The 25,929-nt window shown below is 42.5% G+C and overlaps 1 protein-coding gene across 5 annotated transcripts in view; it reads left to right on the top strand.

The window, feature by feature from the left end:
* The window catches only part of SLC1A2 (solute carrier family 1 member 2), a 140,851-nt gene that overhangs the window by 95,974 nt on the left and 18,948 nt on the right, over positions 1-25,929 (top strand). For all 5 annotated transcript variants that reach the window (XM_036891762.2, XM_036891759.2, XM_057507559.1 and 2 more), the window contains exons 6-9: positions 2,790-2,916; positions 10,712-10,945; positions 15,682-15,876; positions 19,392-19,526. In XM_036891762.2, coding sequence (XP_036747657.1) covers positions 2,790-2,916; positions 10,712-10,945; positions 15,682-15,876; positions 19,392-19,526 — 691 coding nt within the window. The remainder of the gene's footprint in view (positions 1-2,789; positions 2,917-10,711; positions 10,946-15,681; positions 15,877-19,391; positions 19,527-25,929) is intronic.

Below are 25,929 nucleotides of genomic sequence, written 5' to 3'. Positions count from 1 at the left end.
AATGAAAGATATGTAAACATTATGGACAGTTAGTGTGAGGTGAGAGGAGGAAGGAGAGAGAAAGGGAAAGGGCTCCTCTGAGGAGGGTTTGCAAACTCAGCATCCACCCCTTCTCTTCCACTGCCTAGATACCTGTGACCCTTCCAGGACCTTCCCAACTCCTCTTGGTTCCCCAAACCCTGTGGTCAAAGTGCATCCACAATCTTCTACACACTCTGAAGGAGGCTGAGGCCATGAGTAGTGGGGTCAAAGCTTTGGGGTGAATCGTTCAGATTTTCATGGTCATATCCAGAATCTCAGTGGATTCAGGGAAGTCACGTGGCCTTTGGCTACATAGGGGAGTTTCAACACAACTCACCACTCTTTCAACCCCAGCGACCAAGTCTAAGAGGGCTTTGTTCAAATGAAACACCCTGTTCCAATGAAAGAGTTCCAAGAGGCAGTGTTTACAGCAATTCCAAGTGAGGACTGAAGCTCTGGAAAGATGAGGAAAGTTAGATTGTTGAGAAGCTTCCCATTTACAAATCATGGCTGAAATAAGGTTCTTTCCATGGTCTTCCAGGGGCAGAGACGATGGCTTTTTTTTTTGTTTTTTAGTTTAGTTTTTCTTTTGACTTTGGAAAGTCCCAAGGACCAAGCTTTGCAATGAATGAAGATAAAACCCTGGAGTTCATTAGGAGTTCATTTCTCTCCTCAAAAACTCCAGACCACTTCTAGGCTCCACTTAACCCCAACTGCTTAAATCAACTCCTGGGAGAGCTTGCTGCTTTAAATATGTCTCTCATGGACTCATAAAGATGGCCAGTTTCTGCTGATCCTGTGAAGGGAGCTTTTTCATCCTAGTTCTTTGGGACCTTGAGACCTTGTGCATTTTCTCCATTTTCTCTTGAAATATCCAAGTGGAATTACCAAGCAAATCTAGTTGTTCTCAGCCAGAATGTTTACAGATTAATTCTCACCACACACCTAGCAAGCTCCTCTTCATGGGTTTGGGAATAGCCTGAATCTAATCTCATACAATATGGCAAAACTAGATGACTCTCTCTTGGTCACTGTAACTGACCCTAAGCCTTTGTCTTTATGGCCAATAACTCACTTGAAACTCACTTGTCAGTCTTTCTGGCCAAGCTGAAAAGGGAAAATATTAAATACCAAGGATTAACAATCCCAAATTCAAGTGCTGAATTCTTTTTGCTGAAGAGAGAGAACACAGCCAAGGGTAGTTGAACACTCTGGACTGATATGTGCTTGGTGTGGAGACGTGAGTGATTTTGGCGACTAGGGAAAAGCTAAACCCAGAAGCCAGAGAGAAAGAATTCTGCTTTAAGAGAATAAAATTACAAAGCTATAATTTACCTGCAGGCATAACTGGACACAATAGGAAACTGGATGTCATAGGGAGGGACTGAAAATTAGGCCTGCCAAACTGGGACAGGGTTGGTGTGGGGAAGAGGAGGGAGAGAGAGAGGATGGGCCATACTATACAGTTCAGAGAAAAAGTAAGATGGGCAAGCAGTGTCCTATTGTGAAAGGGTCATCAACATTGATTTACAGTCCATGCAGTTGGAGCCTTAAGATTGGTAAGAATGGGACAGGAGTGGGGTCATGTGGTATCTGGCTATCAGAAATCCAGACAGCCCCCAGGCAGTAGTGGTGATGTCTGTCGGCCATGTAGTGACCCCCAGTCCCCATGTGGTTCTGGGTGAGACTCCAGGCCTGGGAATGAGACAGTGAGGGGGAGGGTGGAATGGAGTGGTTGGGGAGAGAATCTTCTAGGGAGAGAATAGCTCTCTAGGCCTGGCTTTTCTATGAAGAACTAAAGTATAGGACAGGTTCCCAGGACAGATACTCAGGCACAGGGAATGAGGCAAAAGCCAACACAGAAATAAGACTCAAGGTTGCATGTTGGAGATGGTCCAGGATCTGCAGTTTGGTTCTTATGTTAACAGCTCAGGGCAGAACTCCTCAAATCCTTCTGGCCTGGGGTTAGAGTTGACCCATGAGGCTAGGGTGGGGCTGGATTTAGATGTAAGTGAAGTGATGTCAAGTGAAGGGAGAAGAGGACTGAGGGACTAGGGAAAACACAGTAAGAAAGGAAGCAGTCTACCTGTTTTGACTATGAAAAGAATTATAATGAATTAATAAATAACAGGTTAAACCCAAGCAAACTTAGTCAATTGGAGTTTCCCAAGTGTTTTGGATTTCTCATTGCTTTCCATTTGATTCTTTGACATTCTTCCTCCTTCTCACATTAAGCATGCAGGAAGAGAAAAAATAATTTTATGGTTAGGATGTTCCTAGAGTGAAACATACCAGTCATGCTCTAATTCGGGATAACACCAAACTAGTATCAACATAACCCCGGCAGAGCTTTATTGGCTAATTGGTTTCTGCGCATCTACTGTTGGCTCCAAAGTTTGCTTGATAATCCCCAAGTCCCAGCAAGCCTGCCTTCATATATCTCTGTACTAATGGAATCTGCTTACAAAGGATTTCATAAGTGAGGAGGAGAGAGAAGGGAGAACTTTTTAGTTTGGAACAAAAATGAATTCATTTCTTCAAGGAACTGCCCTACAGTTCAACTTACTCTTGTGGAACATGTTAAGGAAAGCCGTATTTTTCTAGGGAAAAGGGATTTTCAGTGTGAAGTACAGTGCTGTTGTCTTCTAATGCCTAACTCACAGAGTAACATGCGGCGAGAATGTGGCTCCTGTGTTGGGAATGGTAAAGAACCAGGAGAAGAAACACATACTTGATAACTTGTCCTGTGTGATGTGATTCGCCAACAGGTCTGATAGGGTTTTTCATCGCCTTTGGCATCGCCATGGGGAAGATGGGTGAGCAGGCCAAGCTGATGGTGGAGTTCTTCAACATTTTGAATGAGATCGTAATGAAGTTAGTGATCATGATCATGTGGTAAGTGGGCTTGTTCTTACCTCAGTGTGGTGGGGGTATGAGACGGTCTTGGGGTTCCCAGGGAATAATGGATCCCCAGCAGGAAAGAGTGGGTAGGCATGGACCAAGCAAAGGGCTCTACAGAAAGACTTTAAGAATGGAATGAAAATTTCTTTTTTTGGAGCTTTCTTCCTCTAGAAAATGGGTCAGAAAACTATGGCCTGTGGCCTAATCCTGCCTGCTCTTGTTTTGTAAGGCCTGTGAGTTAAGAATGGGTTTTCTGTTTTCACTTTGTCGAAGAAAAATCAATGGAGTAATAATATTCCACAGCACATGAACATTAGATGCAATTCATTCTGTGCCCATAAATAAATTTTTATTGAAACAGCCACACCACTTGTTCACACATTATCTAGGTTGTTTTTGTGCTAAATGGAAGAGCTGAGTAGTTCTGCTCAATACTCTGTAAGCAGCAAAGCCTAAAACATTTAATATTTTGTCCTTTACATAAAAAGTTGGCCGATCCCTGCCCTGGAAGAAAAAACAACAACAAAAAAGAGAGACCAATGGGAAAAACCAATTAGTAATACTGAAGCTGCGCAGTACCTGCAACCACTGAGATGAGCCTAAGATACCAGGGGTGTCATGGCATGGCGGGACCCAGGGTGTGTGGAAGAGCAGCTGCAGAAGCAGTGCGTCTTAGAGTGGGGTTGCTCGTGCCTTACACGGGAGGAAAACAGGCAGCTCTCAGGCCATGCAAACAAAAGTGAAATCACAAAGCATACGCTAGACCTAGAACTGTACGTGCGCTTGGAAATCTGATCCAATCCTCCAGTTTTACAGCGGAGAAAACTGGTCCAGAGACACTACATCTTGATTCTTAAATATCATCATGACCGTTACAACAATAAAAGCTACCATGTATTGATTTCTTCTCATCTGCCAAGAACCACAATGGACCCTTAATATCTATCAAATGTAATCCCAACAACTCTGTAAAGATAGTATTATTATTCCCATTTTACAGAAATGGAAACTTGAGGTGCATTTACATTGAGGTGAATTAACTTACCTAAGATTATATAGCTGGGTAGAGGAAGAGCTTGAGTTCATACTGATTTCAAAATCCTTCGTGTGTAAGTGGTGGGGATGGGGTGGGGGAGGTTTGTTTCTTTGAATCATCTAAGTGATATTATCTCCATTTCATTTCATGGGTGTTTATGTCAGTGGCTCTGAAATCTGGGTAGCCTAGCACAGCATGAGTGTCCACTCCTTCATCAAGAGAGTTGTGCCACCATCAGTCACTGGAAACTTGCAATGCCCCATATCAATTAGACAGAAAGGTTTTTACATGCATTTGTTTTAAACCCCTATGATGGTCCTGTTTGCCTGTCTAGAAAAATAAAACCATTATCAGACTACACCACATCTATTTGCCACAGGAATTCTGGATTTCAAATTCTCTCTGCATGCTCCAGTCCTACCCACCTTCTTCCCCAATCCTCCTCTGATCCTTTTCTACTTCCATATGGTGCCTTCCACTGAAATTCTACCTTCCTTCTCTCTTCTTTCTTTCCTTGGCCCCTACTTCCATCTTAGAAGAGCAAAACCTGTTTTTGACTTATTTTTTTACCTCAGAAGAACCAAACACAGTGATGTAGTAAATTCTTACTAAAAGTTCAGAAATGAGTGGCGTAGCTGAAGACCCCAGGGTCTCAGATCCCAGTGATGTTATGACTTCATGAACCATATTTAATAGACTTGGCTTGCTCAGATCATTGATTTATTGTGCTTTTAAACATGGAAAGGATGCTGGTAAAATAGTGTTCTTTCTGTTTACTGTACTGGTTGTTCAACCTTGTAGGTGATGTTAGATTTCTTCATATTTCTTTTGTGTGAAGATTTAAAGTCACACAATATGATACCATAAAAATATTTTAGAAACTTAGAGCTCTTCCAAGCATGCTGAGAATTTAATAAATGATAAAACAACAGCAGAATAGGCCTGTAGCTATTGAACATTAGGATCTGCCCTTGTTTCCTAGAATTTCTAGCAGAGTGATCAGCCTTGCTCTAAAAACCAGTTTGTATTTCTGTATTATGATACCGATGATGTGGTCAATTTATGAAAGTTCCTTCCTTTATCCATACCAGTATTATTTCCACTGAGTCCTTGAAGGAAAGGGAATCTTCAAGGCAATCAGATGAGTCATGGGATAAAGTGTAGCCTCCCTTCTCCCCAGGGATGGAGGGTGGTGTGGTTCAAGAAGTTTCTAACTCATTGAAGCCAAAACCCCTAAAGACTTAGCATCCTATTTCAGGAGATGAAGAGCATTTGCAAGTCAGGAATAAGACCTGTGGAATGATTTCTGACAGCTGTTCAGTTACCTCATCTAGGCAAACCGTCAGGAGGGTGTTATAGGACATGAGATGCCAATTTACACGTTTCTTTCATTCTTGAGCTGCCATGTCAGCATTTGATAATGGTGTGTGTGAGAAGGTTCTGGGTAAAACAGTCAACCACTCTGACCCCATTAACGCTTAAATAATCAGTTTTTTTCCTAGGCTTTTTCATGTGTTAGTAAGCATAGTAATAAAAGGAAAATATAACATAGGGAAGATTACTATTATTCTAATAATAATTATTAAATTATAACAGTTAAAAATTCTTGTTATATGATCAGTACTGTTTCAGTTACTGTACTGAACCTATTTATTTTTGAGGACATAATTATTATTATGATAGTCATTATTAAATCATAACTAAGATTTATCAGATTCCTGCTATATGCTAAATACTATTCCAGTTACTTTATAAGCATTAACTCATTTATTTTTCACAATAATGCCAGCAAAAATAGGTACTTTTGTTAGCCCCACTGTCCAGATAAGAAAACTAAATACAGAGGTTAACTTGCCCAGTGTTGTACGGGAAATGGTACCTAACTCAACTTCTGTCTGACTTCAGAGTGGTTTGGAACCAGGATCTTCCTAGAACTAGCTGTGTGACTTCAGGCAAGTTAGACACACTCTAAATCCCACAGCCTAATCTGAAAAATCAACTGATCATAGATAGATTCTACATCACATGGTTGCTATGAGAATTAAGTGAAATTGTGACCAACAGTCATGGAGCATTTCCTATGAGCTGGGACCTGTGTAAACACTTTATATGAATTAGTATTAGTATTATTTTAATTTTGTTATTAACATTACTATCATAGAGTCAATCCATATTCTTTGCTTCTCTGTGTTTATCAATTCTTTAAGAAGCCTGCAAGGCCCTCTGATTCATCAAAAAAATAGAAAGAAAAACCCTGAATTTTGGTGTAATTTTCATATCCTTATTTTTGCAAAATTCTTTATGTTTTTCATAATTTGAAAACCTTAAACAGAAAGTGAAACTTTTCATAATCTCACTAGCATAAAAACATAAAGTGAGAAGTGAAATCTCTGTCCATTCTTTCAATTCTCCCTCCTAGTTAACACACAACCACCATCTTCCATCTATCCATCCATCCATCCATCCATCCATCCCTCCATCTATTCTTCCATCCATCCATCCATCCGTCTGTCCATTAATCTGCCTTCCCATCCATCTATTTATCTATTCTTCCATCCATCCATCATCCATCCATCCATTCTTTTGCTTCATAAATACTTTTTGAGCACCTCTTCTATGCCAATAACAGTTTTAGACACTGGTGATATAATGGTGAATAAGACAGAGGAAGATTCCTGCCCTTATGGGGCTTGCATTCTATTAAAAGGAGAGAGGGGACAAAAAGGAAGCAATTAAGGATCCAGACAGTAATCAGTGCAACAAAGTCAATAACAGGGTAGTGGGATAGAGAGTGAAGGCGGGATGGAAGTAGGGTGTGAACCCCATCAGGAGGGGCCAGAGTGGGCTAGGAAAGTGACTTTTGGTGAACACCTGAAGAATGAGAGGGGGAAAGCTATGTGAAGAACCAAGAGGAGAATTTTCCAGGAAGAGGGGCCAGCAAGTGAAAGGTTTTGAGGGTCAGAATGAAGGTCTGGAGTGTCTGGAGTGTGGTTGGTTGGTGAGAGACAGGTGGAAGATGGTGAACTTTGAGAAGTGGACAGGAAGCAGATTCCACAGGGCTCTGCCAGCCACCATGATGAGTTGGGGTTTTATTTACTTGTAAAAGGAAGGATATGGAGGGTTACAAGCCTGGGGAGTCTATGAACTTTTTCCTTCTATCCTGATGAAAAGCCCTAATTCACATATGGTAACTCTCAGCTGTAGTCACTCCTTGGATAGCCAGAGTATCTCTCCCTAAGTGGGTTGAGAAAAAAAGGAGATTTGTGTTACTTCCTGAGCCTTAGTACAATAGGACCTTTTAGGTAACTCTTGAATGTATGTTTAACTCTTAATTGACAGGCACTTCCAATTATGAGTTCTTGGAATCCATTCCAAGACTGACAGACTAGTGTTGCTATTGGAAACATATGGGTCAGAACCAAAGTGGCTTTATGGCAAGACTAAGAAATTTCCTCCACTGACCTCCATTCCAAATTTCTGGCCCACCATCTGTACTGTGCCTGAAAGTCCCAAATTAATTACTTCAGTGGATTAAGACCAAAAGCCCTGCATAAATTGGAGCTAAAGTAAATGGTTTTCAAAGGCTAACCAATTAATATCTGCATTTCATCAGTTTCATATCAGATTTTATTCCTTGAAACACTGGCTTCCAAACACACCAGAATTACTTGGGGAACTTGTTTAAAATACAAATGCCCCTAGCTCCAGGAAATTCTAACTCAGTAGGTATGTGGTGGACCCAGGGAATCCATGTTATTACAGGCAGGTGGTTCTGAAAAAGGTGTCTATCAGTGCACAGAGACACTGACTGAATTCTGGGTATGTTAAGTGCTGCGTACAAGTTTGTGTTTGTAAAGGAGAGAGCAGCCCTAGGAGGAGCCTTCTGTGGGAAACTTAGGGTGACAAGGATTGAGGTACAGCCTGGGCAGAGGCAAGAGCTGATGATGCAACAGTAAGAAAAAGACTTGACAAGCCAGTCCTGGATGAATCAGCAGCTTTGAGAACCATGCCCGGAGCTGAGGCTACAACCAGTCTGTAAGAGCAGCACGGAAGCCATTCCCTCCCCTAGTTCTATAGTCATGTCCTTCTAATTTAGAAACTGGTCCAATAGTAACTGGGCATCATTTGGCTTCACAATGCTTACTGGAGCCCTCAGCCTCTTTATGCTCTTAGGTTTATGGTTTTGATTATTTCTTTCATATTAGAAATTTCGAATGGTGACCTTGGGCCCTGGGCATCTGCCCTTTATTTTCCATGGAGTGTCATTTTCAGTAAGATAATTCATTAATATGGAAACCAGAAACTCAGAAGCTAGAGGTTACACTATTTGTTTTGAAACTAGTGCAAAGAAATAATGGCCCTCAAAGACGTCATAGAATAAAGGCTCGTTCCTCATTCTGTTAATGTTAACCTAGTTCCAGAGACCAAGGTGTTTGGGTTAACCTGGACCTCTGTCATATTTTTTTTACCCTAATGCTCTACCTTCTGGCCTTTGAATAACACTTTCCGTTTATACTGGGAACTCAAGTTTCTCCCAGAGAGCTGAGTGCCCCGGAGATAACCTGCTAGCTCTCTCTAACACATTTAGCTCTGGCTCAAATGGGTGCTCCAGAGGAGCTCCATAGCTGGTCTTGCTTGGCAAAGATCCTAGAAAACATTTTCTCTCCATTCTACAGATTGCTTGTCCCACAAAAATAGGAAATTAAATAGCACCCAAAGCAGCTCATATTTGTATTTTTCTGGACATCTCTAAAGGATGATTGGAGCTTGGGAAAGAATTAATTTCTTGGTTTATGGTGATAAATTCTTGTTAGCTTTATTGGATAGTGCACTTTGCTCAGTTATTTACAATACCAGGGAATAAAAAGCTGGCTCCTGAGACTAGCCAGGTGGTCTATGAGATGTGACTGTGGGCACACTAGGAGAATGTAAAATGGCAGGAAAGCCAACAGTTTACCAACATGACCTCCTAATACCTGCAGAAGAAATCCTCAAACTTCACAGCCTTCACCCCAGGAAAGGAGAAGTGGAGATGATAGATGCTCATCACGAAGAGAGCAGCTATGCTAATGTCTCAATTAACTGCTATCAGTTACAAACCTGCTCTTTCAGGAGGAGGTTCCTCTTGAGAAAATATTTTGCTCATGAGAGCATCCACCATGGGGTGGCAGTAGCCTGTGAGATGTCTCAGAAAGTCTCATTAACTCAGGTTTGACTCATTCAGCAAGGGTGGTGATGAGCCATGCACATATGTGAAAAAATGGAACATTCAAGGGATGACTTACTTTGTCAGGAGTCAGAGAACTAATGGGGCTAACAGGCATGGGGAAGGGATTTTTGACAGTGAGTACATATGCATGTTCTAACCAAGATCACATAGCCGGTAAGTAGCTGGAAAGTTCTGTGTCTTAGGTAATTGTGTAAATGACTCTCATGTACTTACTCCTCACAGATTTTCTTTACCCAGGAAAGGACTTGCTCCTGGCACAATTACAAAAAAGTACCAAATCCATCTGAGGTGTCCTGTTCTCTTTCCTGACTCCCGTACCTGGCTGGCTCACATCATTTTCCCCACAGTCTCTCAGATATGTTCATAATTCTCAATAAGGTGTCAACCTTCCCACAGACATTTTCATTTCAGTCAGAAAGTATCACAGGCTGAACAAGTTCATGCTCCAACAACACCAGATTGGGCCATAAAAAGAGGATGTTGCCAAATATGCAAAAAAATACACTGAGAGAGAATATGTGGAGCTTGCTCAAAAGTGAGGGCGAGGGCAAGAGTAAATTGTTTCCAAGCTCTCTATAAAACAGTAATACTGTAGAAACAGAAAATAAGTTTATATAGGATAAACTGGTATATGGTACACTGTCTGCTTGTCTACAAAGAGCTACGATTGCTCATTAAAAGGAAGTGGTCTGGCTTGGTAGGGGAAAGAAACCCAGTCATGGAGTTCCACAGATCTGAGAGTGTTCTCCTCCTACTTCCTGGTTTAGTGGTCTTGAGCTGTTTATTTAACTATTTCAAACCTCAATTTCCTCATTTGCCAAACAGGAATAATGATACCTTGGTGTTAGGTTGTGGTAAGAATTAAGTGAGGCAATGTGTGTGGGGCTCTCACTGTATTGCTTGAAACATGAGAAATATCCAACATTATTGTTAGAGTAAATATGGGAAGAAATACTTTCTGACTTAGAAGTCATAAAACATTTCTCTAAGTGTTCTCTTTGCCTCAGACAGTTTTCTTATTTTGGCAGGACTCCTCTCTCTCATTTTAATGTATTTCCTATCTTCCAATTTACAAACACCAGTTTATAGCTTGGTGAAACTGATGAACTTTCAGAAGTTCAAAATGTATTCCCAATTTTCAAGGAAGGAACTGTGGAACAGAGAAATCAAACAAGGTTCGCAAATTCATAGCCTGTGTGTCTCTCAACATTTAGCTTGGTGCATCCCTAATGGGTGGTAGAGCTCGTCTGTGCTCTGTCTAACAATCACTTGAGCAACACAGTTTGCCTTTGGATTTCCCATCAGAGCAGAAGACACCAAATCCATAGAACAGATTTCAGATAATGCAGAGTCTGAAGTAAAACATAGCATCTATTGAATTTCATGGTCCTCTTTTAGCAAAACTTTTGTGCAGAAATGTGTTTTTCCTCAGAGTACGGTACAGAGGAGGGCCCAGATTTAAGTTCTAAATCCCAAAAAGTCCTCTTCAATGCCTTTTCTTTTTTTTCTTTTATGTTTTGCAGGTACTCTCCCCTGGGTATTGCCTGCCTAATTTGTGGGAAGATCATTGCCATCAAGGACTTAGAAGTGGTTGCTAGGCAACTGGGGATGTACATGATCACGGTGATTGTGGGCCTCATCATCCATGGGGGCATCTTTCTCCCCTTGATTTACTTTCTAGTGACCAGGAAAAACCCTTTCTCCTTTTTTGCTGGCATTTTCCAAGCATGGATCACTGCCCTGGGTACCGCTTCCAGGTAGAGAATACAAGAAAACACCTTCCTTTCTCTCTGCTCACTCCCTTACCCTCTTCATCACTTCATCTTTTCAAAACCCTCCCATCACAAAGGTCAATGAGAACACTCTTCACATATTAAAATACTTTCGAAAAAGATGCAAACTTCAAATTTTTGGCTTCTTCTAGGAACTTTTTAGCTTTCTGATGAATATTTTTGCTGGTTTGCAACTGTGTTGGCAATATGATCTCATATGAAATTTCCCAGATGAATGAATGCTATTAATCTGCATGCCATGTATAGCATTAGTTTAGTTTTAAATATTTTCCAAAGAGATGTGACAGGATGTTATTCTGTTTAAGAAATTCTCCCATATGTGATTTGAAAAATGCTATCACAAAATATCACTCATTGGTATAATTTTTCAAAAGTAGGATGAGCTTTTGAACAGTAAATGGTTTATTAGGTGAGATATTACAAACAAACCAGAAGTCTCTGACCTTTGTGTGAACCTCTGTCCTATTGGTTTTGAGAAAATCAAACTGGCACTGATTTGACTGGACCTTGACTGAGAGTCAGGTCCTTCTTCACTACCCAGCTCCGATTCCTAGTGGTTCAGAGGCCAGTGAGGACTCCAGAGATACGCAGTGAAAAAAGAAATTTTGGGATATTATCTTGGACTGAATTTAGCAAAAACAAACAAATACAAACAAATACATAAGCAATGTATGGCAATTTAGAATTTCAATGACTGGAAGAGTTTTCTCCTCTCAGCCTGCAATAGTTATTCGCATTTCTGTGCATATATTCTTGGGTCACCAAAGTAAGACTGAAGTCATAAAGGAGGTGGCAGGGAGGCAAGCGGACTCTGTAACCCACCGCTCAGCATTGTCCCTGGAGCCACAGGTCATCAGGACCTCGTTGCAGAGTCTCTGCCCTGCAGGGCCAGTTCCAAGGCTATTGAACAGACAGTCAGGATTTCTTTATGTGACCTAACAGGCCAATAGTGGCAACCAACCTAAAAGCCAAATTACATGTTCATCCGGCAAGTCAATGGGAACTTGTTACTACAGAATGTGGGGTTTTGAAAATAAACTGAACCTACTGCCAGGTTCCCAAGATGAAGGGAAATACTTCACAATTTCCTTGTTTCCTTCTTGGTTCTAGAAATTTCCCATGGTTAAGTATCTCTAACAAGGGAGACCATCTGTCTTTGGAGAAAAAAGTAACTTTTTTATACAAACATAAAAACAATTATGTTTAGTTTCATTTTTGTTTTCTGGCTATGAGCTTATTGTGGTATTTGCTTAGTGTGAAAAAGGGCCAGTGAATAAAATATTATGAGGAAGAAAATAAACCAGTTATTCTATCACCCAGGGATAATTGGTAGTGACCTTTTAGTTAATCTGCACTATTATATACCTTTCTAATTCTTACTATGTATAGTTATTATAAACTGCTATTTTTTACTGGTCAACATATCATGAAAGTTATATCTATTAATACAGACCTACTATTTTTTAAATCGCATAATAATACACTGTCTGTACTATAATACAACCCACTCTCACCCTGTGATGTGCATTTAAGGCATGTCTGTTAAACAAGGCTCTGACCAGTATCATTGTAAATATATCTTTGTAAGGTGGTCTGATGATCTCCTTAGGATAAATTTCTAGAGTAGCATTTCTGAGTCCAGTAAGCACGTTGACAGTTTTAAAACAAATCACCAGCTTGCTGTTCAGAAAGCACTTTTGTTTATGTCGCCCCTAGCTGGGTGTGAGAGTGTGCCTCTCCCCGCCTGCTCACCAGCACTGGGTGTTATCACTCCTCTCATGCTTTCTGATCTTTTTGGTGAAAAGTGATCTCATTTAATTTGCATTTCTTTGAGCACTAGCAAAAGGAAACATCTTTGTGTGCTTATTGATTGTTCTCCCTTCTCTGCCCCATCCTGTGAATTGTTGGTGATCTTTTTTTCCTGTTGGGGTATTCATCCTTTCTTAACTGTTTTTCAACTCTCCGCATGTATAAAAATATAAACTATGTGTCACATGTTGCCATTAATGTCCCTCCTTACCTGTCTTAAAAATTTGTAGTGCTTTTTGCCAGTAGAAAATTTTAATTTGTATGTTGTTGTTGAAGCTGTCAATATTTTCCTTTAGTATTTAAAATTTCTGTTTTGTTTAGGAACATCTCCACTGAAGATTATAAAATATTACTTTATGTTTTCTTCCAATACCTTTATGGATTTGATGTTTATGCTAGTTCAAAAATATTATTATTGTCTTTTCTTTGAATGACTGGACAATTATTCCAGTACTTTTATAAAACAAGGTAAACCTTAAAAGCATATGGATGGCCCAAATTCATACTTACATCAGGCAAATGCCTGGGTTATCTGGCCAAAGCCACAAAGGTTAGATCCATTTTTCCTTCTTACTTTGTAGTTCATTTGAAAAAAAAAATGTGGTTTTAATCTTCAGTTAAAATGTGGCTTTGCCTGGATGTGGAGTTTCTTTTTTTAAACAAACAAACAAACATAAACTTTAAAAAAGTTAATGTGTACTAAGAGTTAACTTTGTCATTATGACCAGAGGGGAAAAGGCACAAAGCCCCCCTCCCAGCTAAATATCCTTCCCACCCACCTGGACCTTGGACTGAATGGGGATGTGCTGGGAGCTCAGCTCTGTTTTCTCCAACAGCCCAGAGACTGGTGTCCCGGAGGACAGATGGGGGTGGGGGAAGAGGCTGGGACACAGCCCTCTGCATCCCTCCGACTTCAGTGCATGTTGTTAGAACTAATCTGGAAAAAAAAGAGAGAGAAGAATCTCAAGTGTCTAATAGTTACTATCAGCGACATTTGAAGACTGTTATATGGTCATTGAGGGGTCAAAAAACAAAACAAAACAAAACAAAACCAATGTCAGAATGTCAGAAGGTCAGGAAAGAGTTAAAATTCTGAGGTCCCAGTTTGGGTTGGTTGGGTTTATATGGATTTTTAAGGTACAAAGCCTGTCCAGTAAAGAAACAGAATATTTTCATGCCTTGCCAATTATTTCCTCCGATTGATTTAATTGTCTAAAGACCCTTGATGGCATTTTGGGAAAATGAATGCAATAATAAAAATTATTGTATTCCAGTCTTCTCAAAAGTGTCCTCAGTTTCATACCATTAAGAATCTCAGCTGCCAACCATGGTTGAGTAGCCATTCAGACTGGTCATGGTGCCCTGGCAACCCTTCAAAGGTTCTAGGAAAGGGAGAGATGGGGAGGCATGCAGCAGAGATGATTAAAGGGACACTAACTTATCATTAAAACGGTTGGAGCAGTAAGCCAGTATAATGGCATTCAGATCCTAACTTTTCTCCCTGGGTCTTTGAGGTTTTAGTAATGAGAAGTCTCCAAACATTGATTTCTTCTCCCTATCTAAGACCAAGGAGGAGGTATGAGACAGACCCCTGACCTGAAATCACAAAGAATGTTCTGGTAAGATGACTCTGGCTTCTCTAAGGTTATTATTAGGAGCTTGTCAGTCAATGGTTTGATAAGATGCAAATTTAGGTGACCCTAATTTTAGAGATTCTGCTTCATTGGTTCGGAGTAGGTACTGGAATCTGCATTTCGTTTAGCTTCCCTAAAGTTGATGGTGCTCTCCCACCTTGTGAGAAACCAAGACTTCTGCAAGGGTCTGTGTCCAGCTTGACTGGAGCCCTAATTCCGACTAGGAGGAGGCTGTAAAGGCAAGAAAGAAAAATGTTCACTTTGCAAAGGTTTGAATAGAAACAAAATGAAACAAAAAATGAACAGAAAAAAGGAAACAACAAAAAATGGATCACAAATCCCTCTCGTGGTATTTTGAGTGCTCTGTATTGCTTTCCATAGTTTTCAAGTTCTTAAACTTTGAAGCAAATCCACCTACCTTCCCACACCTCTATCCACATGGAAATAATATTCTGACCTTCAGCAACCCTTATCCTTGCAGGTCTCCTATGTTAGAGGACACATGAATGTGTCAGGCTGAGTCATGTGGTCATGAATTTCTATCCCACGCCTGGGAGGAGTAGAGGTGAAGTCACTCTGTGTTGGGTCTTTGATGAGTTACAAGGCCCATGCTTTTCTGCCCTATGTCGTTAGAGAGAGACTGATTGTATAATTGGCCAATGACCATTTATTAGGGAGTTGGACTGTTCGTGAGGGTCCCCGGTGAATTGCTAGAAGCTCAGTTTCAGACTAAATGGTGTTGAACATGTTTGTCCAGCCTTCTCAAAATCAGTAGACCTACTTCAGACAGTTCCCAGGGGTAGGATGCAATGTATGTAGTCATTTAGTTGGAAACAGTGTGAAGTTATGGTCATTCAGAAATTCCTCATTCTGTTTCACTGTTGACAGTTGATTCTTTTTCTGACACTTTCTCTTTTTCTTGCAGCCCAATTAATTTGGGCAATCAGATGGTCTTCAAATTTAATCCAAGATGGAAACAGTGATCAAAGGAAAAAGAACTTGAAGCTCTGAGTAGATCTCAAAGCTGAGAACCAGTAAAAATATTTTGCTGCCAATTAGCATCTTAATAAGACTGAATCTGAATCTCCAAATTATTCATTTTCCATTTGGCCCCAGACACTGCTTTTTCCCATGTCACGTGGCTTGGCTGGAACAAAAGAATAAAGACTTGGTGGTAGTATTATGGTTTGTGCTCTGTCCTGTTTCTCGAACAATGGACATAATCCATGTCTTTTTCTTTCTCTTTTTATCCCTCAGTGCTGGAACTTTGCCTGTCACCTTTCGTTGCCTGGAAGAAAATCTGGGGATTGATAAGCGTGTGACCAGATTTGTCCTCCCAGTCGGTGCAACCATTAACATGGATGGGACGGCCCTTTACGAAGCGGTGGCCGCCATCTTTATTGCCCAAATGAACGGTGTTGTCCTGGATGGAGGCCAGATTGTGACTGTGAGGTGAGTGACGCGGGCGGGGTGAAGCACAGAAACAGCCTTTCGCCCTCTCCCCAGCCATGCTAATGCCATTTAACAAGGGCCACTTGAATTTCAGTTCTCCTGGCAGAAGAATGATGAAGGAAATAACAGAGATGATGAATTATTGGCAGTCTCCAAGGGAAAATATTGTGACAGGAAAGAAGCAGGCTCATACTAATGCCTTCAGTTTGTATTGCACATGTGAAATTCCTTCAGAAATTTGATATTATTCTATTTTTAATAATCCGGTGATGTCTGTCACATGGCAGTTATTTCTATGCCCATTTAACAGATGTGGAAGCGCAGACTTTAAGGGACATGGTAGTGTGTCAATTCAGAAAGAATACTTTCTCAGGAGGCCATTAAAAACCCATTGCTTCTCCAATAAACTTAAGAGATCCCACCTATGTGATTTATCTAACCCTTGTAACCACTCTTTGAGGTATGTACATGTTTTAGCCCATTTAGTCTGCTATAACAAAATATCATAGACTGGGTGGCTCAAACAACAGGCATTTATTTCTCACACAGTCCTGGAGGCTGGAAAGTCCAAGATCAAGGTGCCAGCAGATTCAGCTCCTGGTGAATGTCCTCTTCCTGGCTGTATATGACCGCCTTCTTGCTGTTTGCTGGCATGGCCTTTTCCTGGGGCATGGGCAGAGCGAGCTATCATCGTCTCCTCTTGTAAGGGCACTAATCCCATCATGAAGGCTCCACTAATTACTTCCCGAAGGGCCCAGCTGACCACCATATTGGAGATTAGGGCTTCAACAAATGGGTTTTGGTGGGGCACAACTCAGCTCATAGCAGTACTATAGCTGAACTTCAGTTTCCTCATCTATATAATGGGGACAATATTCTAGGGGCTTGAGAGCATTGTGCCTGATACATAGTCACCTCTCAATAAATGATAGCTACTAGTATTATTGCTGTTATTGATGCTCAATAAAATACAATACTTACAGAATATGAAAGGTAAAAATGACAGTAATGTAGTGAGTGCCATGATGTTACTCAATGGAAAACATGTTTTAGGCAAGAGCATCAAGCCTTCTGATCATGCCCTACAGACTGCATGTGTGGCTGCCAACATCCCTTGTTTAAAGACTCAAAGACAGACAGGGCTCCTTAATGCAGCCCCTTCTTTTGAAGCCAAGCAAAGGCGACTTCTAGTCCCTGAATTCTTGGTCTTGGTGGCAACCACACTTCCCACCCAGTTCACATCATTAGGTGAGAACTTAGAGATGGAAGAATGGAACAGTGACCAAGGGGTTGGGACTCAGTAATTCATAGTTTTCATTGTGGGGCAGGATCAAGGGACATCAGGAGCCACCATGGTATTATAATCAAGCAGACAAGTGTTCAAATCCCAGTGGACCATGTTCAAGCTGTGTGGCTCTAAGTTTCTGGATCCTTCCAACCCATGTTTCCCCATGTGAGAAGCAGCTACTACCATATGTACCTTGCAGGGTTGCTGTGAGGTTCTGCTGTGGTAATGTGTGTGTAGTACCTTGTACAGCATCTAAGAACCAGCCCTAGAGAAGCGCGCCAGGGAGTGAAAGTACAGGAAGAACAAAAGGACAGGGGTATTGCTGGACTTCTAACTATACAGACCCTTTGTCCAGGGGAGGGGGAGGCTGTTACAGGGATGGAGGAACAGAGGGGGAACTAACTGTCAGAAAGAATTCTTTTTATAGGAGTTTGTCTCTCACACAACCAAAAGGTAAACTAGACAATATGGCCACAGTGCAAAGGGATGTGTAGAAATGACTCATAATAGAATCGACTGAGGTTATAAGTAAAACAGCCTAGGCCAAGATCATTGGAACCTGGGAAGTTCCCCTTTCCTGGTGTTCTATTTGTGTCAGGAAATGGCTGAGAATTCCCACCTACCAGCTCTTGGGGCTTTAGGGAAGTTTTCATTGCAAAGCAGCCTCACCTTGTCCAGATTTCCTGATAAGACTGACAATTCACACATATTGGAGGGTTGCAATGTGCCCAGGCTCTTCTTGGTGCCTTTTATTTATTAGCTCCCGATGACCTCATGAGCAAGAAACTATCAGTAACTCCTTCTTTATAGATAAAGAAATCAAAGCACAAAGAGGTTAAGTAAGTTTCGCAGAGTCATGTGGTTAATGAGTGGCAGAGCTGGGATTTGAATCCAGGTTGTTCACTCCAGAACCTTCACTGCACATACTACACATTACTGCCTCCTATGACCCAGGTGGGCCCAAGGGAAATGGAGTTGTCCAAGCCCTCACACCAGTTGCACATTGATGGGGCAGGGCAGGAGCACAGCTGGGTTCCATAGATCCTGCCTAGAGGAGGTGTCTGTAACGTGACAGGCCCAAATCTGCAAGGATGGTGGTGTGAAAAAGCGCAAAACACAAAGCCTCCTGGGGCCTTTCTTCCCTCAGATGTGAGATTAGGGAACTCCAGGCCCCTCCCTGAAAGACCCAGGAGTCTGCGCTTGGGCACACTGACAGTCTGGGCTTGGTTATACCAGTTTGGGAGCCTGATTCGTAGTTTGGAGCTGGAGAACCTACTCTAGAAACACTAGGATTGTATAAATGCAAAGAAAGCACCCCTCTTTTCTTTTCAGCACCCACAAAAGCAAGTTGGGAATCAGTATTTTCAGAAGCATCCCTGCACTTAGAAAGGACAGCTTTTATAAATGATATGGAGAAAAAAGGAGAAAAAGTCATGGCCTTTTGCTGGACCACAGAGACCAGAATGGCTAGGGGCTTGAGAGCACTGTGCCTGATATGAACTGCCCACCGAACCTGGTGTCAAAAACTCCTTCCAGGGACAACTTCACAGTGGTGCTGCGTTTGCCCTTGGTGTTGCTTGAAAGCAAATGATGAGATGCTTCAGAAAGAAAGCTTCCCATCGTTTCATTATTGTTTCTTGGCCCCCTCTTTTTGAATAATGCATTTTCCAGCCCATGGTGAAATGTCCAGGCATCTGAAGCTTAATGCCATTTTGAATCTGTTGATTTGTTCCCTCACTGTCCACTCATTTGGGTCTGGATATTTACTATTCTGAGTTCTCATGTTAACATTGGCAATGGCCTCCTCAGATTCTTACCACATAGTCCAAAAGCCTCTGGTGCTCACAGAGATGTAAAGGCGTAATCAGAAATGAATGCAGTGGTGTTCCTGTGGGAAGACTAAGGGTGATTTGTTTTTCTTCTTTAATATTTTCTTGCCTGCTTTCAGAGCCACGCTTACCTTATTTGAGCCCTGTGATATATTAGGCTAACTGGATGTCATGATAAGGAGAAGGCTCCAATCCATGAGTTTATAAGCTTCCAGCATAGTTGAGTGGAATCAAACAGGCCCTAATTCCTGGGTCTAGTACTCCAGATTTCTCTATTCCTTGGAAGGAGAGGGATTTTATGACTGCTGGGAAGATTAGAGCTTGAAGTTGCCAGCCAGGGATGGTTTTTGCTAAGGCCTCTTTCTCTTCCTGTGACCTGGCCTTCTTTGTTCTCACAGCCTCACGGCCACGCTGGCGAGCGTAGGTGCAGCCAGTATCCCCAGTGCCGGCCTAGTCACCATGCTCCTCATTCTGACGGCTGTGGGCCTGCCAACGGAGGACATCAGTCTGCTGGTGGCTGTGGACTGGCTGCTGTAAGTGCTTGTGGAAGGGGTTCTGCTTGGGATGTGAGGACTGCCTCCTAGGGGTGTACAAGGAGCAAGATTACAGCCAAGATCGAAGCCAGTCGCCAGGGCAACTCCCTCTCTTCCTCCCTTCCCTCTTCCCTCTAACAATTACTGAATGCCTTCTTGGGAACCAAAGAAGAAAAGGAATTCTTGAGGGCCTCACAGTCTAGTGGCAATCAGATAAACCATAATTTGAAAAGAGCACAGCAATAAGAAATCAACTACTAATGCATGCAAGAGAGCTCAGTACATTATGTTGAGTAAATGAAACACAAATATATGATTCCATTTATATGAAGCACTAGGAAAGACAATATAATTTCTAGTAATAGAAAGAGATCAGTGGTTGCCTAGGCCCAGCAGTAGGGGCCTGAAGATGAACTGGGTAGGGGCACGAGAATCTTTAGGAATGATAGACATGTTCCATATGCACAGGTGTCTGCATTTGTCAAACTCATCAAACCATGCACTTAAAATGGGTATATTTGATCATACATAAATTACACTTCAGTAAAGTAGATTACAAAATAGCACATACCTCAAAGGACAGTGATGGAAAGAGGCATCCGTTCCCGGTCTAGGACAGAAGGGCAGAGAGGAGGAATCAGGAAACCCTGCAAATGGCCACTAAATCTGAGTGCTCACTAGGTATCAGCCACTACAGCAAGCAATTTATGTCTTCCTCTTACAACCCTGAAAGTTTGGTTATTACTTGCATTTTATAGTTGAAGAAACTGAGGTTTAGGAAGGTAAAGAGACTTGAGAATCAACAGAAATTTGATTCTAGGTCTAGGTTTTGGGGAGCACCACCTTCTTAATCATGGTCATGTTCCACTTCAAAGGCAGTGATTGCTGAGCTGCATTGTCACTCATAGGTGGACGTTACCCAGGTATATGTAAGCAAAGGGGGAACTAGGGCATTCCAGTCAAGTCTGAGGCCAGCCACACAGTGTGGGGCGGCAGTGTGGGAACCCACAAGTGGGTTCATATTGTTGGGGCACAAACCATGAGTTGTGGAGTGGCAAAAGGTCGGGCTGGATGAACATCCTCCAGGCCATGAAGAGAAGCTTGAAATTGACTGTACAACCAGCCCAGTTAGTGCTCCCAGTGAAGGCATTTTCCTAATGTAGGGCAATGTTAGGACACCACCCATTCACAAAGGTGGACAAGTCCTCTTTCGCGTGGTTGGACTCTATCCCTGATAAGGGCGCATCTGGCCTCTGATATTCTGTGGGATGTAGGCTGATGTTTCCTGTTAGTCTTGGACCCAGATGACAGGGGCTAGAGGATGCCGTTGGCTTCAGTGTCAGAGGTGCAGAGTGAAAAACGCTGTTGCAGAGGCCCAAGGCCAACATTTTTCTCATTACATTTTTTATTGAAAAATAGTTGACATACAATATTACATTAGTTTTACTTGTACAAGATGGTGACTTGACAGTTACATACATTATGAAATGCTCACCACAATAACTGTAGTTACCATCTGACACCATGTAAAGTTATTACAATATTACTGACTATATTGTCTATGTAGTACTTTTCAACCCTGTGGCTCATTTATTTTGTAACTGGAAATTGCCATATGGAGGGAGTGGGGTTTGAGTTAAATAGGTGAAGTGGATGAAGAAGCCCATACATTCTTTAAACCATTCTATATACCAGTGGCAATTTCTCTGACATTTATTGGCAGAGCATTGAAGAGCCAGAAGCCCCATCTAACGGACTTGCGTTCCCCCCACGCTGAGGCAGCAGTTCTTCCCCCACGTTCACCCTTCCACACAGTGTGAGTGGCTGAAGGGAAGAGCCTGTGGAGAGGCCTGAAGGAAGCCTGGCCTCTTCATGAAACTTGCCTATTAAGGTTTAGGTTAGAAATGAGAGGTGGCTCCCCTGACATAATCTGTTTGACTCAGAAGGGCTTCCAGAAAGGTCCTGGATCTTCCTGACTGATTCTTTCATGACCAAGGAAATGCTCTGGAAAAGCCTTTAGTGGGAAGGTGAAGAGCAGATGAAATAATCTCTTATCCATCTGCTAATCTCAGCTGGTGTTGGTGGGGTCCTCTGAGCTATCTGGGTTGTTCTCTGTGCCCTATGAGCACATAGTAGGAGCTCAATAAATGCATGCTAAAGTTAACCACAGAATTGCTGGGTGATGACCAGGGGATTTTCCATGCAAGAAGACAGAGGAATCTGCCCAAAGTCCACCTGCTTCTCCTGTGACTTTTGCTTACTGAGTCCTCTGCTGCTTTGCCCCGTGAGCATCCAGACCTATGTTGCCATTGAGCATCCCTTGCCTGCTGTGACTACCTTGCCTAGCCTCTTCTTGGGCTTCTTTCTGAGGCCTGAAATCCACCATTAGAGATTCACCTAAAAATAACTGTTGTAGAATCTGCCTCTCCCCATTACAATGCAAATGCCTTTGAGTAGGAAAAAATGCATGAATGTTATCTGGAATGATGAAACAAGCTGACATTTGGTGGGTATCACAGTGTTCTTTACACCTGTTAATAGTGAATCTCTAAAGAGCCCTATAGTGTTTCACAGATGAGGAAACCAGGAATCAGAAGGGTCAAGTCTCTTGCCCAAGGCAGAGCAGAGCTTGTGTGACCCTATCAGAGCCCTTCCCCTCAGCCTACACAACTTCTTAGTTAGTTCCAAGCCATCTACCAGTGGGGAGGGGGAGCGGGGAGGTCCTGAGTCAGACAGGTTAGGGAAGACAGGCCTATTAGGGTTATCATAGTTCTACATACTAACCAGAGAATTTTTTGTTTGACCTCTTTTTTCCCCCCTCTTTCAGGATTAAAACAAAATAAAAGAAAAATGAATACAAATGGTCTTCCATGAAGGTCTCAGCCACTCTTAGGATTCAAGCCCCCTGCCTCAGGAGGTCAGCCATTACGGGCTTTGGCCTCTTGGCAGTCATTTGCTCTCAGACCTGTGGGATGAGAATCATTCTATGAAACATCCAAGATCCTGCCTAACTCTGACCTAAATGCCAGTGAATGGAATAGGAGGGCTGGGTGCTCTCCCGTCACCACACAGAGGCGCTCACATGCTCATACTTGCATGGAGAGCAGGGTGTCCTAACTCCGGGGCTGAAATGTGCTGGCAGAAGGGAGTTGGCTGAACAACAACAAAAAACATGATGATACATTTAGATTAACCATATTGATGAAAGTGTGTATGAGAAAGCTCAATCCCAGGCTGGCGCTAGAAAAAAAGGAGCAAATGAGGTGCTCTTCTCTAGTTCTGGGGTTGGGTCTCAGATGGGGGAGCCGTGTGGCCAAGGGAAGAGAGGCAAAGAGGCAGGAGCCCTGGGTCTGAGCTCTGCACTCACTGTCTGTAGGACTCTGGGCAAGTCACTTACACCCTGGACATCAGTGTGTCATGTTTACAGTGGGGATAATAACTTGTCAGCTTGAAAACAGAGTCGAGACCCAGTGCCCTTGAGTGCCCTCCTAGTTTTGAGACCCAGACTAAGATTCTGCTGGTGATGGATGTTTGTGTATAAATAAGCATGAACACTCCTTTTAAGAAGAGAAGAAAAGGGTAGGGTGGGGGATCCTGGGAAATGTGCGTAGGGGTCTGTAGCTAGGTCAGGTCTGCTTTGAATTACTAATGGTGCCACATTCTTTCTCACCAGCAAGAGGAGTTCTGGAAACTCGCTCTTGGGCTCTTGGTCGTGCGCTCTGTCGCTGTTGGGTGCCCATTAGTGTGTGAGTGGGGTGGGAGATGAGCTGAGGTGGGGTGTAGGGGGAGGCTGGGTGTGCCCTTGTAATGTAGTCTGTGGAGGAAAAGCAGAGAAAAAGAAAAGGGGGAGATTTTTTTTTCCCTCTCCCAGCCAGGTTTGTAAGCTTTCATAACTCTAGCAATTTTTCAATTTCAAACCAAACAAAGCCTGCAGTGACATTTAATGTGCCCTAGTGCTTGCCAGCCACTGGAGACCAGCCAGCCTCATTACTGTCTGCCAAGCCCTGGAAGCTTTTCAACAGGCAGGCTGAGCTGCTCTGCAAATGTCATGGTGAAAACCAAGATTCGGGGCCCTGATGGGCAGGGCTGGTAAGACCAGAACCTTTCCAGGGTCGAAGAAGCCCTTTGTGTCAGGAATCCCTGGCAGACGTTCTGAAGACAACTTGCTGACACCCCTCTCCCTCTGAAGGAAGCAGGATAGAGTGGGAACTGGGAGCCAGTATCAGGGAGAGGTGATTATTAACTGGGTCTGGCCACAGGTGGAAAAAGGAAAGCCAAAATAAAATAAAACCCAAGGGGCTCTTTGACCCATTTATCACAAAAGGCTCCTGGCAAGATAATTTCTGGGAACCTATTTACTGGTTGGGAGATAGATGGCCTTAGAAGGAAGGCCTTAGAGTGCCTCTACCCTGCAGGTGGGTCTCTGAAGGTTCCCCCACTTGCACCCCTGTCTGGAGAGAATAGGGCAAGGATTCTCAGACTTAAGTGAACTCCAAAATCTCCTGGAGATTCAGGAGGTCTGGGGTGGGAACTGAGGATTGACTTCTAACCAGGTCCCAGGTGATGACGATGCCATCCAGGGACCTCAATTCCAGATACAATGGATGAGGGATAGGGAAGGGGGAGCAGGAGATGCTGTCTGTGGGCCTATGACCACCTCTACTCTTTTTTGAGCACCAGTTGATAGTTCATGCATTAATTCAATGAAAATAGATCGGAAGGACTCAGGATTCTAATAGTTGATACTTAGTGAGTACTCCTTAATTGCTAGACATCGTCCTAACACTTTGCATGGACTTTTTAAAAAGTTGCAGCCGATTATAGCCAGCTAACAGTATTATCCCCATTTTACAGTTGAGGAAACCGAGGCTCAAAGAGAAAAAACTTGGATCCTAAGTTCGTGGATATGAAATGACTCACCTGGGATTCAAACTGAGACTATTTGGCTCATCTTTGGGGGTTCCATGCCCCACAGTCTGGATTCTCATTCCCTTATTAAGATATATGCATGCATATACACACACAAAAATGATTTAACCCCTACTCAATGTCTGGTGGAAAAGAAAACCTATTCCTACATCCACCATACTTCTAAAGATTCTAGGGGCTTATGTTTAAGTCCTTTGCTTTGATGTCCCACTTCCACTGAATTCTTTTCTACATCTTTCCTTATCTCCAGTCTTTGTCAACCTCAGCAAGGAATGTGACCCTTTTCTACTAAGTCCTTCCCTCTCCTGCCAGAGTGTCCAAGTCAAGGCACTGTAATTGCAGCTCAGTGTGGGCGAGGCTATAGTTCTGCAAACCAAAATCATTTTTTAATGTATTGCAAAGGAAATATTGCTCATGGCAAAACATGGGGTGGGGCAAAGCTCAGGAGAATTGTAAGATGAAAAAGAGAAAACCTCTCTTCACCTACAAGTTAATCTTGTCTTGTTTCTCTGAAGTAATTACTGTTAATAAGTTCAGGGAGCACAGAAAACAATTTAATATTAGGCATCCAGTTTCTTTAAAAAAAAAAAAAAGATCCTTTCGTGTTTTCCACCTCTGGCGTCTCTCCCTGCACTGTTCCTCCTTCAGTCCCTCTGCTTCCTTCCCTGACCAGGTCTCCTTGCCTTTCATGTCTATCTTCCCCCTGCTGTCAGGACTCCTCTGCTGTTTTCATACACAAGGAAATTTGGGCTCTCTGGGTCTCCCTTCTTCTCCTCCTAGATCTTGTCTCATGTCCTAATGTTTCAACATTACAACATCCAACCAGATGTTTGCTAAACAAAAGACAGTTCTTTCTAGAGTTAATGTGCTTCTAAAACCAACACTCCATTCACATACCTGCTCACCCTCTTCCCTGCCCTGCCTGTGCCATAAGCAAATGAAACAGGGTATCAGCCCTCAAAGAGCTGTTAAAAACAAAATTCAACCAAGTAAATTTGCAGATCTGATTGGGTTTATTAAGGGATTCATGAATCAGGCAGCATCCCATCTAGAAAGTAGTGAGAAGGTTTTTATAAGCAGGAGGATGGGGCAAGAAGTTATTAGCAAGAGAAAAAAGAGATTTGTTTTAGGCCTGGTCACCTACCCTAAAGGTGAAACCCAGGGGGTCTTGTCATACAGATGACCTCATCTTTGTTTTGCAGGGTGGAAAGAGTGCTGACCAGAAAATTCATGGCAGACCTCATTGCTGGGCAAGGTTCAGAGGGCAGTTAGGTTAGCCGTTGAGCGAGGTTTGGTGACTTGCTCTAGCAGAAGTGACTCTATTTTGGGCTTGTGGTTTTCTTTTCAACAGAATCTGTAGTCCAGTAATTGGGACAGATGTGGTCAAAAAATCCCAACAGAGTGTGCAAGATGCAAAAAGAGGACTGTATTCAGACTTGGTGGAGGAATAGAAGAGGAAGAGATCTTCCTCCTT

The sequence above is a fragment of the Manis pentadactyla genome, chromosome 9, assembly GCF_030020395.1.
Source record: "Manis pentadactyla isolate mManPen7 chromosome 9, mManPen7.hap1, whole genome shotgun sequence".
NCBI lineage: Eukaryota > Metazoa > Chordata > Mammalia > Pholidota > Manidae > Manis > Manis pentadactyla.
Note: the sequence above shows the minus strand (reverse complement) of the source record. Positions and strands in the feature narration are given on the sequence as shown.